The 14,143-nt window shown below is 41.0% G+C and overlaps 2 protein-coding genes across 5 annotated transcripts; both read left to right on the top strand.

Annotated features, from left to right (window-relative positions):
• Positions 1 to 18: 18 nt before the first annotated feature.
• Positions 19 to 9,183, top strand: slc33a1 (solute carrier family 33 member 1). Of its 4 annotated transcripts, none has more exons than XM_031573725.2 (7): positions 19 to 133; positions 4,584 to 5,364; positions 5,744 to 5,943; positions 6,055 to 6,239; positions 6,385 to 6,502; positions 6,699 to 6,914; positions 7,181 to 9,183. In XM_031573725.2, exons 2-7 carry the CDS (start codon positions 4,626 to 4,628, stop codon positions 7,346 to 7,348), a joined length of 1,626 nt encoding a protein of 541 aa, XP_031429585.1. In that variant the 5' UTR covers positions 19 to 133; positions 4,584 to 4,625; the 3' UTR covers positions 7,349 to 9,183. The 4 variants fall into 4 exon arrangements, with proteins under 4 accessions (XP_031429585.1, XP_031429583.1, XP_031429584.1 ...); XM_031573723.2 differs by lacking the exon at positions 19 to 133 and adding an exon at positions 3,645 to 4,070; XM_031573724.2 differs by lacking the exon at positions 19 to 133 and adding an exon at positions 3,645 to 3,977.
• A 32-nt stretch (positions 9,184 to 9,215) lies between these two features.
• On the top strand, positions 9,216 to 11,658 carry c18h3orf33 (c18h3orf33 homolog (H. sapiens)). The gene is made up of 5 exons (XM_012823998.3): positions 9,216 to 9,417; positions 9,579 to 9,638; positions 9,918 to 10,071; positions 10,752 to 10,912; positions 11,132 to 11,658. Exons 1-5 carry the CDS (start codon positions 9,310 to 9,312, stop codon positions 11,402 to 11,404), a joined length of 756 nt encoding a protein of 251 aa, XP_012679452.1. The 5' UTR covers positions 9,216 to 9,309; the 3' UTR covers positions 11,405 to 11,658.
• The last annotated feature ends 2,485 nt before the right edge of the window (positions 11,659 to 14,143 follow it).

A 14,143-nucleotide genomic window follows, 5' to 3' on the forward strand; every position in this document is an offset into this window, starting at 1 on the left:
ACTAGACTAGAGTTATGTCAGAGTTAAACTCGGCGACTTTCAAAGGAGGAGTTGCAGTGAGTTTCACGTGAATGAGAGATTGAGAGCAGTTTTTGTGCCCTAGGGAGAATATGTAAGGGCCACGAGTCTACATGTGAGTGCAATTTAAACCGTGCAGTTGTAATTTGATCCCCGTTTCCGTGTTTGATATGTATATGCTTTCATGAGAGTACATATGCCTTCTAATGGAACATAGTTAGATCTAATGCTAGTATACATTCGTATACATTAATTGTAAATTAAGTTAATTTAAAAAATATATATAAACTTTTTTCCAACGTTCTCTTTTTGTGTTGTTGGAGCCGACTTGCCATGTCCTTGAGTTGTGTGAAAAAGGGAGATTTTTTTCCAATTCATCGACACCTAGTGTGATGTTTACATTGTGCCTTAGCAAAAAATCTATCACCCAAGTGTCATGTGTCATGTGGCCTCGGCTATGGATATCTGAAATGTCAAGAGACCAGTATGTTTCAGCAGATGCATCTTCCTATAAGTGGGCTTTAGCTACAAGTTACAGGCACAGTGTAACATAAATGTGGATACTAGTCTACTGTGTCAACGTAACCAAAAAGAAAATAGAAAGCCAACACAGATATGGAAATGACACTGAACTTGATCTCATTGTCAAACAGGAGAGATGGAAATTGATTAAGTTGGCTTTTTTTTCCAGTCAGATAGTTGTTGTCAGTATTTACATTTCCTTCATCACATTATTGTCCTTGGCATTGCTACCACCAGTCCAGGTGGTGCAGTATGAGCACATGTTTCCTTTGGACTACAAACCAGTGTTCAGTATTTGAAAAAAAAAATAGTTTGGTCCACAAAAATCTTGTAACCTAGTCTTCTGGTATGCCCGAACGTTTTTGAGATGACATTTTAGTTTTGTCTAGTCGTCTCTAGGCCCTCTGCTGGAGAAAAGATAGCACAAGATGGTGATTTACTGTTCTCGTATGCATTATGGTTTTGCAGAAATAGACTAGGCTACCATAATATGACAAGACTTTTTCTATACTGCCTGAAACACTAATACATTTACAAAGACAAGGAGTTGACCTGTTAACAAGGGTGTCTCTGTCATGCCCAGTCACATGCCATTGCCCCATTACCAGGTTCACGTGGTCTTGATTTCTCACTAGCAGTGCAACATACAGTCACTCATTACTGGAATAGAAAAGGAAATGTAACCTCCTGATCGAGAAGATGCCTTCAGTTACGCTCTAACTACAGTATTCAATTCATCTGGTCTACCTGATTATGAAGTCAGGGAATAATGGATATTTTAGTCGGTTATTCTGAATTCTTAGTGTGCATACAATGCCACGAATGACTAAGACTCATGATCTTAATAACCAGGTCATCGAATTGAATGCATTTCCCTCCCACCTGGCCCCCACCATATTGTTTTGTGGAGGGCCCATGAGTCTGAAGCAATCCCTGGCACATGACTGCATGTCTTTCACCTCCGCTCCCCCAGCTTTGACCTGACCATTTCACAAAACTCGGGTCCTCAGGTTTAATTTGATTTAGCACATAGATATTAGAGCATGTATTTATTTTTTTCACGGTTCACAGAGTTTGAGACTGGAGTACTTTCCCAGATTTAAGGAATAACGTGTTGTGTGTGTGATTGTTTTCAATGACTCATCTGTTTGTTAAATTACGTGGCAACAGTAAGTACAATATTGTCGGTTGCCTCATACAACTAATGTCTGCTGGGCCCATAATGATCATAACAAACGGCAGGTTAATTGACACTAATAATATATTAGAACCACAGGGACCCTTGGTAACATCCTATCTCTACAAGAGGGGTATGGATAAGCAGATGTCTCATGATGACAATGATCAGAACAAAGAACATGGCTGAAAAAGTTAAACAAGAGAGGAAAACAAATGGTCAGAAAGAAATATTCATATTTACAATGAATTAAAATAGCATCCTAAAGAATGAACAAAGGGACTAGCATACTTCAACCCATCGCACATTATAGACTACTTTAACCCACGCATCGTTTTCACTTCTACTGCGTTACCCCACTCTAGAGAGTGCTGTCCAGTGCTGATATGACTTAGCTATTAATGAGCCCAACCCAAGGCTTTCATTTCAAATACTAAATAATTTGAGAAGTATACAACTAAATTATTAAAAAAACTAAAAAGTAAGGTTTAGATGTTTACACAACCTCTTTAGTATTAGGACAGTCAAAAATGGTTCATATCAAAGGCATAGCCTATGTTACTCATGCTCATATCAATCATGAAACCTTAATAAATCCTTTAATAAAAAGTGCAAAATCATTAGGCAAATCAAAGGCCCTTGAAAGTACAAATATTTGTTGCCTAGGCCTACTTGAATGAGAGACCACTTCTGAATGAAGACTGGCTATTCATAAAAGCCTAGTCATATACCATGAGAGACGGCGCCGCGGATGGCAGCCTCTGTGTTACGCTCTCTTGTACTTTTTCTGTTTTGTTTATTTGTGCGGTCTTCAGTACTCCCTTTCCTGCCACTTTAACCAGGGAAGAACTACTGTATGCTTGTGAGTACAGATTATTATATTGTATTATTATATTATATATTATATTTATTTATTATCCTAAACTGTTGCATGCATATTTTTCAGTTTAAGTACATTGAGAGCAATTAAACCCAGGAAAAATTCCTTGTATGTGGAAATGTACTTGGCCAATAAAGATGATTCTGATTCTGATTCTGATATATCTAAAACAATAATTGCTTGAAATAGAACATGAGGACAAACGAAAATAGGCACACAAAAACAGGTACCTGCAGTTAGCTCAGCTGGTGTATGAAACCTTGCACATTTGGCCCTGAGAGCTCAATGCACTGCACCTTCAAAAAACACATGCAGCTTAAGAAAAAACATGCAAATAGACAAAACACAAGCAAATTATGAAAGCATCAATTTGACAACATATATGCAGCATTTAGAAACTATGCTGGAAATTCAGAAAACACAGTGTTTCCCAGAGACACATAAAGCGATGAATACGTCTGGACATGCTTGTCGTTGTTTGCCAACCGCCATATACTGAGAAGAAGAAGAAAAAGAAGGACATGCTTGTTGGCTGTTGTCAGAATTTGCAGTGCGTTTTCTGTAACGTGTAGTGTTTAAATGCTGCACATGTGTTGTCAAATTGATGAAGATGTTGGCTTAATGTGCTGTGTTTCGTCTATTTGTATATGTTTCCTCAAGTTGCAGTATACTGAGCTCAAATTGATGAAGATGTTGTCTTAATGTGCTGTGTTTTGCTTATTTGCATGTGTTTTCTTAAATTGTAGTGTGTTGAGCTCTATGGGCCACCGTAGAAAACCTCAAGGCTGTCATTACTGCTAATTCTGTTCCACATGTTGAGAAAATAAAGCTCACTTAATCACTGTGAACTTACAGTGAAAAACTGTGAATTAAGTACAGTTTTATGCAAAAGTTTGGGCACCCCTCTGAGGTTGCATGTTAATAGGCTTTTTTTTTTATAAAAACTTGGCCTGGCCATAGAGTGTGGAAATCCGGAAGTTTGTAGTTTTTAGTGTTAGCATTTGAACACTTCCTGGTTCCTAAGAAAAAAAAAGCTTTTTTCCCAAAAACTACTTGTATGAACTTGCAGCCTGGTTGCTAGATATCTTAACCAGCTATGGTAACGTTTTAAATGCAGAATACAGGCCTCTGGGATACGGAATGTCACTTAGCTTTTGTGATATCGCAATGACAAAAATCATGAGCATTATTAGCAGACAAATACTTAATGCACATATGCTGCGAACAATGCATTAAAAAACTAATTCAGATTAGGTTAACATGAAACGTGCGGCGGAACAGAAATGTCGTCCCCAGTGACACGTCAGCTGAAGTGTACGGAAGTATTTGAGAGACGCACACGACTTCCTCGTTCTACATTTAAGCATCAATCGACGCTGGGTACTGATTTTCCTGAAATGCCGAACCTTTCACAAAATTTTACCTTGCTTGGGAGATGCGGGGAATTTACGGGTCATACTACAAATATATAATGTGTGTTTTACGACGTTAATTCATCCTTTTAATCTCTCTTAAGTGTCATGTGTTTCATCGGTCCAGGTAGGCTACTGTGCGTCACAGCTGACACAAGATGGTTTGTTTAGTTGTGTAGTCACGTTTTATACCAGCATTGTATGTTTTCTATAGAATTTTCATATTCATGTTTTTTTTTACACAGTTCACTGGCGTTGTATGTTTTCCTCTTTTGGTTAGTCTCTGCTAGTAAGAATGTTAGCTGGTTAGCATACCTGAATACCTAACTCCAAGCCAGATAAGCCAGGGTCCATCATCAGGTCAAACAGCAGTTAATTTCGTATTGTGTTATCTTATCACTTTCAAATCATACGTGCAAACATCTAACAGCTAAACCATAGGTGCAAGTTCGTCATGGACTCATCTCTTGAGCTGTGCGTTGTCAGAGCGCTTCTTCATTTCTCCTTTTCATCGGTATTCTCCTTTTCATCGGTATGTTAAACCTCAACTAAAGTAAACTGTCCTATTCTGTAGGTCTTTCGTGGGCACAACTGGATTGATGCACCTCAAGATATCATGGAGCTGCATGAATCAGTTACACACAAGAACGGGAGGCAGAGGAAGCCTGTTGTTTCTACAGACAACATGAGAAATCAGGAGGCCAAGTCATCAGACATTGACACTGAGGAGGAGGAGACATTGCTGTGGACTGAGGAGAACCACTCGAAGACCCACAAAGGCATAGGAGATGAGCTGGGGAAAGTCTTACTGCTCCTTTTCCTGTATGTCCTCCAGGGCATCCCCTTAGGCTTAGCAGGCAGCATTCCGCTGATCATGCAGAGCAAGAATGTCAGCTACAAGGATCAAGCTTATTTCAGCTTTGTCTTCTGGCCCTTTAGCCTGAAGCTGCTCTGGGCTCCTCTGGTTGATGCTATTTATTTCCAGAAGTTTGGACGTAGGAAGTCATGGTTGGTTCCCACACAGTATCTGCTGGGCCTCTTCATGCTGTACCTGTCTGTCACAGTGGACTCCTTACTGGAGAGTGATGAGCACAAAGGACCAGATGTGATCACTCTTACTGCAGTGTTCTTCATGCTGGCCTTCTTGGCGGCCACCCAAGACATAGCGGTGGATGGCTGGGCACTAACTATGCTGTCACGGGAGAACGTGGGTTATGCATCCACCTGCAACTCAGTGGGCCAAACCGCTGGTTACTTCCTGGGTAATGTGCTCTTCCTGGCCTTGGAGTCTGCTGACTTCTGCAACAAGTACCTGAGGTTTGAGCCTCAGGACAAGGGCATTGTAACCCTCGCAGGTGGGCCTCTCAAACACTACCAGTTGAATGCTTGAAAGTATGCCTTCTTATTATCAGTGTTTACATTGTGTAAAAGCAGGTTTGTTATTTTGTTGATGTTTTCTTGATTTCTAGCTACCATAGTTCACAATGTATTTATATTATTTATTTTACAGAAGCAGGTGCTTTTACTCTCCACGAATGACAGTTTCTTGAATTATGTAAATACTTCTTGGTCCCACCACTTGCTCACTCAGTCTACTGTCAGTAAACACAGATTGTCAGGGCTTTGTGTCTCCCCACAATGAACGACATTGCATGAAGGAGGCTACTTATAACACCTTTGTATGGGTATATTTGCCCAGTTGTAACATATCCTCTCCTTGTAACTGTTTTTCAGACTTCCTATTTTTCTGGGGGATCGTGTTTCTTGTGTCAACCACCCTGGTTGCCGTTCTGAAGAAGGAGAATAACCAACAGAACCTTAAGAAAAAACACAGGGAGGAAACACAGAGTGTCATGGAAACCTACAAACAACTGTTCTCCATTGTGAAGATGCCCACAGTGGCCACGTTCTGTGGTCTACTGCTGACTGCCAAGGTGTTGTATGAGGCCTAAAAACTGCTAAACTTTACTTATCATAGAGTATTGTGACAATTCTATAGCCTACTGATTAAGTGTGTGTGTGTAATATTGGCTTGTGTGTTCCAGATTGGCTTTTCAGCAGCAGATGCAGTGACAGGGCTGAAGCTGGTGGAAGCGGGTGTTCCCAAAGCACAGCTGGCCCTCCTGGCGGTACCCATGGTGCCCCTGCAAATTCTGTTGCCCGTCATCATCAGTAAATACACAGCTGGTCCTAGGCCTCTTGATATCTTCTACAAGGCCTTTCCATTCAGGTATTCTCACAGCTTCACCTGCAATGTTTCGACTTGCAAGAATATAGACGATTCCTGTCTGGCCAGTTTTTTATTTCCATAAGTCAAAGATTCATTCAAAAATGCAGGGTACCTGTTTTAAGTGTTATTGTTGTATTTCTCTTAGGTTGCTGATTGGTTTACTGTATGCGCTGCTTGTATGGTGGACCCCTAGTGTGAGACAAGAAGAGGGATTTCCCGTTTACTATTATGCCGTGGTGCTGATAAGCTATGCTCTTCATCAGGTAAACCTACCACTTCAAACTAGGTGGACATTGGCATCATTATGTGTATAGTCACAGTGTCATTTTAGGGTTTGATTCATTAAATGTATCTGGGTAAACTTCCTGAATGTTTTTCTTTTTGCTTTGTCATCGTGAGTGTCATGAAAAGCCATCTCCTTCGATGATGTGCTCATCTAGTTTCTACTTTCTCCAACAGGTGGCACTGTACAGCATGTATGTGGCCACCATGGCCTTCCACGCCAAGGTCAGTGATCCAGTAATTGGTGGCACTTACATGACCCTTCTGAACACTGTGACTAATCTGGGGGGTAACTGGCCCTCCACCCTGGCCCTCTGGCTGGTGGACCCACTGACCTCAAAGGAGTGCCAGGAAGTGGCCAGCCTGACCTGTGGCTCTCCAGACGAGGCAGGGGTGAGTACAACACCTAGCGAAGGATCATCTGATGTGTATTTCACTATTTGTGGGAAGCAGAGCTATAAGGTTATGGCTTAATACAGAAATTTAAATAACCTTATTTTAGGTTGTGTCATTGAAGATTCTAGGGTTTTGATGAGGCTGGATACAGTTTTAATGGCTTGCTGTTTTTGCAAAAAGTGTATTCTCACAGCAATGTTTATTGGCCATCATAGATTGCTGGAAGTTGCTTTAAATTCTGTCTATCTCTGTGTCTCTTCTAGCTTTGTGTGAAGGAAGGTGGCACGTGTGTGACTACGCTCGACGGGTACTATGTGGAATCAGTGGTGTGTGTTGTGATCGGCCTCAGCTGGTGGTTGTTGCTGGGCAAGAGGCTGAGGCGTTTACAGGACGAGAGTCCGCAGGCCTGGCACTGTAGATCATCAAAATAGGGAAACCACAGCAACACCCTGCATTCTCTTAGCACTTAAAGGGACAAGCACTTACCCCGCTCCTCCAAGACCTCTGGTCTGACTTTCAGTTCAGTTCACTCAATGCATACATCAGGCTGCTGTTAACTTGGACCATAAGAAGAAAAACTCCCCTGTAGAATCTGCTTGTCATGACTTCTTCCATCAAGAAATAACACGAAGACCTGTTCAAAGATATATGAACGAGGGTTATCTGCAATAGAAGTCTGCTCCAACAGATACATTTTCTGCATCTTGAAAAAATTATTCTTGTATTTACTTTACGTTCCTTCAGGGTAGGTGCCTTGCTCATTTTGAGGTTGATTCAATTTCTTTTGAGTTACCTCACACAACAACACTCAACAGTAGTTGAATTGCATGGGTTTGTTTAAGTTCAGAACAGCTACATTACTATTATTATACAGGGGGGAAAAAAATCAATTTATACAGTAAACTATTGGTTGCGGCGTATCACTTATCTCACACACATTGCTTTACAATGCACTACATGTTTAATCAACAGAACAAAGTATAATTTTGTGCTGTAGTGGATGTAATACAATGTGATTATACATGGTTAAGGTGAGTCCCTGTGCATACAACCATCTGTTAAATGATCTACTAATCTTAGGAGAATATTGGAATACTGAAAGTGCTCACACATGATGCACAATGCACTCAGGCTGTCACAAAACCCCTGTTTTATACGACTGTAGTATATCCTCAAGACCAGCATCTTAAAAGAGAAATAGCCGAAGAGTCAATCTGTTACTTGATCTTTGTGACTGGCACTTTGGCTTTATTACATCCCCCAAGAAGATTACGTTTTTGCACCTGTCTGTTGTTGTTGTTTGTTTGGTTGGTTGGTTTGTTTGTTAGCAGGATCAAGTAAAAAAAATGTGAGATATACCATTAGTTTCACTTTCGGTAACGTTGTAAGATATGGCATTAAAGGTGACTGTTGTGCCTTTGCAGAAGTGTGCACTCTTACTGAGTGTCATTGTCGTTTTTTTAATTTGTTGTTTGGCTTTTGAAATAACTTTGTGTGTTTATGTTTTTTTATTCTCACTGAGTCATTTTTGTGGAGAAGAAGATATAGACTTGATTGTAAACATCTCAAATTAATGTGTCTGTAATATCTTAAAAGCAATGTCCAAAGCTTGTACATGCCAGTGTATTCTAAACTGTTCCAAATCATAAAAAAACACTTGACCCATTGTCAGCTTATTTATGTTACCAATAATGTGAAATAAGTTGGAGCCAAATGATGTAATTTGATTTAACTAGTCTGTAATTTCAAAACGTATTACTTTGTGTTTGTTTTGGAAATGATTGTCCTTATCACTGGTGTTTTGATTTTATATTGCCTCTGAGCTTTCCATGGTCAGTGACCAGCCCTAAATTGTATTTGTAGATCTTCATCTATTTGTTATGCCAGTGAGATGAGTCAGGGTATGTGCATTTACGGTAATGCATATCTTCTAACAGTTTAGGGCGAGTAAACCCCAGGGATTTCAGTTATCTTTTTCCATGCCTTATGCACACTAATGTTGGCCTTCATCTGCTTAAAATGTTTATATTTATGGACATTTGTAGTGTTTTGTTTCAGCCTACATCATGTAGGTTCGATCAATATCCATTTAAACTCACTCTTACATGAGTGTATGGAAGGATGAGAAAGCAATCAGAAGATGATGACCGTGTTTTGTGACATTGTACATGTCTAGCAAATCAGTGCAAAGGAATTTTATACCAGCGTTTTTGAGATGTAATTCAAAAGAACTGATGTATATAATGAATACATGTGATGCAACTCATTATTCTTGTACTGCTGTGTAGTGTTTTGTCTTCGATCATTGAATTTTCGGAGTTATGAATCATGCGACTTGCCGTACTACGTAGTAGGTGGGATTTATTTTGTAGTTCAATGGCAAGTAAACAACATGCCGGATGAGCGACCAGCCATTCCGAATGAACCTAATGTTAAAGCAAATAATAACCTAATAGCTATAGTATCGAAGTTTGCTGACGATCACTTGGCACTTTTGCGGGTATGAAGTAAACTTTCAGCAACAACACCAAATAACAGTGCAAGAAATTAGTAATGGTGGTTATTCTCTTCGTGCAGCCGAAGTCGCTAACTGCTAAACGGCACACATCTCAGTCAGGATGCACGTTAACTGAGAAAAGCTGTGTTTGTTGTTTCCTGCAGAATGTCAGCACTGGACTAGCAATCGTGGGCATTGTCATTTTAGGAAGGAGCGTCAAATTGGTAAAGATGGTTTAAGAGTTGATATTTGTAACAGCAATCCAGTCTTTGACACTTTGTTTGTAAAGCTTAACGTTGCCTACTTGAAGTCCTGGACGTGAATGCACGCTATCAGGCGTTGGATATTCAACTTAACCAACACGCTGTTAGTTACTGCTTGTATGTGATCTGATCACATAATAATATTTGTTGGTATGGCACCCACTGTATTGTTATGCCCATGAGTTTTCGCGTTGATTATGCTATTCCTCAGAGACTTGTTTGGATGTCTGATGTTTGCAGATCACAAAGTTCAATGCTGCTTCAGAAATTCCCTCAAGGTTCATTGAACGAAACGTTAGTCTTCGAGGGAGAGTGTGCAACATCTCTGACAAGGGTCTGGAAGTGGAGCACATCCCAATTTATGTCCCTGCCCTTTCACCCCTGCTGGTGAAATGTGAGTGCACTTACAAACACTTTTACCTCCATAGGGACCACACCAAATCCATTCACACAACAGCTGTTATGTAGAGGACCCAGTTGGCCTACACCCATCCATATGCCCCTAATTATTGTTACCATCTCATCCTTTAATATCACCTATCATGCCATAGCTGACTGTTGGCAGTATGACTGCTTAGTAAACAGTGTTTCATAGTTTATTTACTTAAAGTGTACACGTAAGCTATTGGTAGTTCAGTTGTTCCTATTTGACCGCTTTTGACTCTGAGTTGCTGTCAAGTACATTTGGTTTATATCATACATAGGATATTATCAAGATATCCTCTCAGTTCTCCCATGGACCACACTCATGCAGTTGCAACAGACTAGCAATTAAAGATTAACCAAACCCTAAAACTGAAATGTTGTAAATTGTGCTCTGTTTCTTGTTGACAAAGGATTTAATTTAGAAGACTATCTAAATAGACTTTGCTTAAATACAGCTCTGTTTCAAATGCAAATATTCATCCAGTGTCTTTTGATTTTGCCTTTTTTGATGGATTGACTTTTCTCGTTAGGCTCTTGTATAGGGACATTTTAGTATTGGCACTTGTTTTAAAGCTCTTGTGGGAAGGACAATTGTAAGGACCCATTAAGCAGGTATGTTGCCTTTCCTGCAACCTTCTGGTTGTGCAGGTCAGACAAGCACTCCCCTACAGGTGCGTCTGGCCGGAGTGGAGCTGACCCCGGAGGGCTGGGACTGGCTCAGACGACAGCTGAAACCTGCGGAGACGGTGTGGCTGAAGCTGATTCGGCAAGAGGGTGAGACCCTGGACTGCTTTGTTTCAACAGGCCGGGTGAGGGGAAATCCATAAACTCATGGCTCATCACTGACATACTTTATTAACAAACTGTTTTACTGCCTTTTTCAACCTCTACCTTTGAAACTGTTGCCTGTAGTACATATCAGTTATGTTAACATGCTGGACCTTTACTTCAGGACAGTAAAGCCTGCTCTAAGAGTGTCACCTGGCTTGTGCTCTTCTTTCTCCTAACCCCTTTTCTCTGACCCTCAGGGCTCGTTCCTCAGCACCTGTTTGAATGAGGAGATCTTGCGACAGGGCCTGGCCCGGTCCACACCGATTCTGGGTTTGGGCCACCACTCACGGGTGTACTGGAGACTCCACAAGAGACTGCTGAAGGCAGAGCTTCATGCTGAGAGAAAGGGCCAAGGGCTGTGGAGAGAGAGCAGCCTCTGGGAGAGAGTCTCAATAGCCTTTAGGGAGAACATTGTGGTCAAGAGCATGAAACGGTTTCTTTCGTTTACCTCCAGGACCAAAGAACAGTGAGCTCACACTGATAATGGGACTGAAAATGATGAGTGTAATATATTGCTTAAAGTACATTATTTGTGAATTCTATTGGCCAACTAGCACTTTATATAACTGACTTTGGTAAAATGTTATAGTTCTTCACCTTCTTGATATGAACACAGTTGGAACAGTGTGACTAACTAAAAACTACGGTGGGGTGAGGGAGATCTTTTTTGGTAATGTATATGGCACGTGTGAAAAGAATGTAAATAAAAAAGCATGAATACTCAGACAAGCTCATTGAATTTCAGCTTAAAGAAGCATGATGGCTTTTGTCTAAAACTAGCGTGGGATCTAGCTAACCACCATTAGACTTGCCTAGCTTTGCCTAGTTTCCTTGTGTTTTCTGTGTCACATTTTTTAATTGTTAAAAGCGATACATCAGTTGTATCTTAGTGCTAGCTGCTATAGGAGCACGTGGGTCAGCATAATCTTGTTTCCTGTTCAGTCTCTCATCTCCATTTACAGTTCAGTACCCCTGCTTCTTGTGCTCAGAATGAGCAGGTTGGGCATTGTCCTTAGTAGCGATCTGTGGGGGTCTGCCCGATTACCCCACCCGGACAAAGCCGAAGCACTGTTGCCATGGATGCATCTGAAAGACAAAGAGTGTCAAAAGGTGATGAGCTCTTTGCGGCCCCAACTGAGGGGAACAGAAAGGATGGCTGTATCAGAGCAATGTGTCTTGACATATAAATCTCTAGGATCCAAAAAAATCTAAAATTCTTAAGTATGAACTATTACAGTCTTAGAAGATTGGCAAGACAAGTGCACAGCTGAGAGACTATAGGCAAAACTCCCCCCCACACACTCCACAGCCTGTGAGAAAGCAGTGAAAGCAGCATTCTGGGGGTCCACCAGGGCTAAAATTGGGGTGGTTAGGGAGGGGACAGCAGCTTGCAACTCACCCCCCTCAATCTTTGTTGTGCAAATTTAACTAGACTAACTCTAGACTTCCTATTGGCTGGGCAGTTTGAACTGAAAGGGTAATGGAGAGCTGATTGCAGGCCCTGGAAGACTTTGAGCTGGCGCAGCACTCCCAGGGTAAAACGAGGGAGGGAGGGAAAAGGAGGAGAAGAGGATCAGTTTTGCATGGACTGTTAGTGATATGTGAACTTGAGATACGGCACATACTGGGTCAAATGCATTTGTCCTAACATGGTCCTCTAAACAACAACGTTGTCCTTTTATAACAGTGTTAGTCAAGTTACTTTAATGAAGCCATTGTATGATTATACATTTGGTCTTGTCTTGTGGCGATTTATATTTCAATTGATTGTGTATAGTGGTTGTGCATAACAAATAGTGGGTTTACAACACCATAGTACACATAGATATTTAATTGTCACGTGATTAAACAGTCGCTATGTTTAAAGGGTGAACTAGAGAACGCATAGAATGGCTATATAGGGACATGGTGAATTGTGTCGTTGATCCCGCTCCATGAAATCCACTTCAGGCGTTCCCACAGGCCCCTTCTCACGTCAGTCACCCACCAGCCGTAACGTTTGAATGAGATATGGCATTGTGGCGGCAGAGTCTTACCCAATGCTGGTGTGGGACAGTTGAACGGTAAACACTCCGTGTGAACTTCGCAAGTTCCGGGCAGACTGGGCTTAAATATTGAGTGCTGTTTATTACTGGGGTGGACCATCTAAGGGATGTTTTCCTGTTGAGGACAATTACTTTAACCAAACCATCCTGTCTCAGAGGAATAAAGGCAAACCTGAAGTAAGTGATTATTATTTGTTAACAAAGCAGGTGCAAAAGATTGAAAGACCCTACCCCTTAAAAATGTAGACGCATTTAATTACAACATCTGTAGTGGGCGACGATGGAAGTCACCTATGATAGGAAAATGTAGCACGACATGTAACTGATAAATAGGCCCACAACTCCGCACCTGTTCTGACCCATTGTAGGCAATGATATGCCCTGACATCCCATGCATTATTTCCCCAATTCAATCACGAGGTTGACAATGCAAGTAGTCTTTGTACATTAGATTTATTTTAACGGTCTGTCAAAATGCTTTCAATTCAAATTTCAGTTAACTTTAACTGATTTTAACTGAATTAGGCTGAGGTAGTCAAACTAATGCTGGTTTAAAAAACGGATTAAAGTAATACAAATATATTATTAAGAAATGGGTTATTTCATCAGAAGTTATCTTTTTGCGAACTTTTAAGTTGTGGTATTGACATACATTTACCATTTCATAGACTCAGGCAGAAGTTGGGTGAACGAGTCATTCACAATTTTAAAGGTCCAGTTCATTATAACAAAAGGTTTTATTTAAAACAGCCGGTAGCGATCGAATGAAGAAGGAAATGGGTAGCTACTCCCCCCCCCCCCCCCCAATCCGGAGCCCACATCCCGGGGGATTTGAGAGTGTAGGGGTGGGGATGTCGTAATTAATGACGATTCAGACAAAGGCACGGAGGTGGTCATGTCCTCTTGTCCATCCTATATCACGGTGCTCCACTCACCAATCATTTCAAGTGAACTCTTTGTTGGTCGTGGTGGGACTTGCAGAGAAACCAACACTGGCGTCCTCTCTGAGAATTTGAGATTTCTCGTGAAAGTAAGAAAACAGCAGCTGTTGCCCTTGTTTATCATTGCAGTTCTATGCAATGTTGTGGTGCACTGTTACTTACACGTAATTACTTACACGATCTAAATTCCCTTTTCATGACAGCATTTGACTTGTCCCACAGC

Source organism: Clupea harengus, chromosome 9 (assembly GCF_900700415.2).
Source record: "Clupea harengus chromosome 9, Ch_v2.0.2, whole genome shotgun sequence".
Taxonomy (NCBI): domain Eukaryota; kingdom Metazoa; phylum Chordata; class Actinopteri; order Clupeiformes; family Clupeidae; genus Clupea; species Clupea harengus.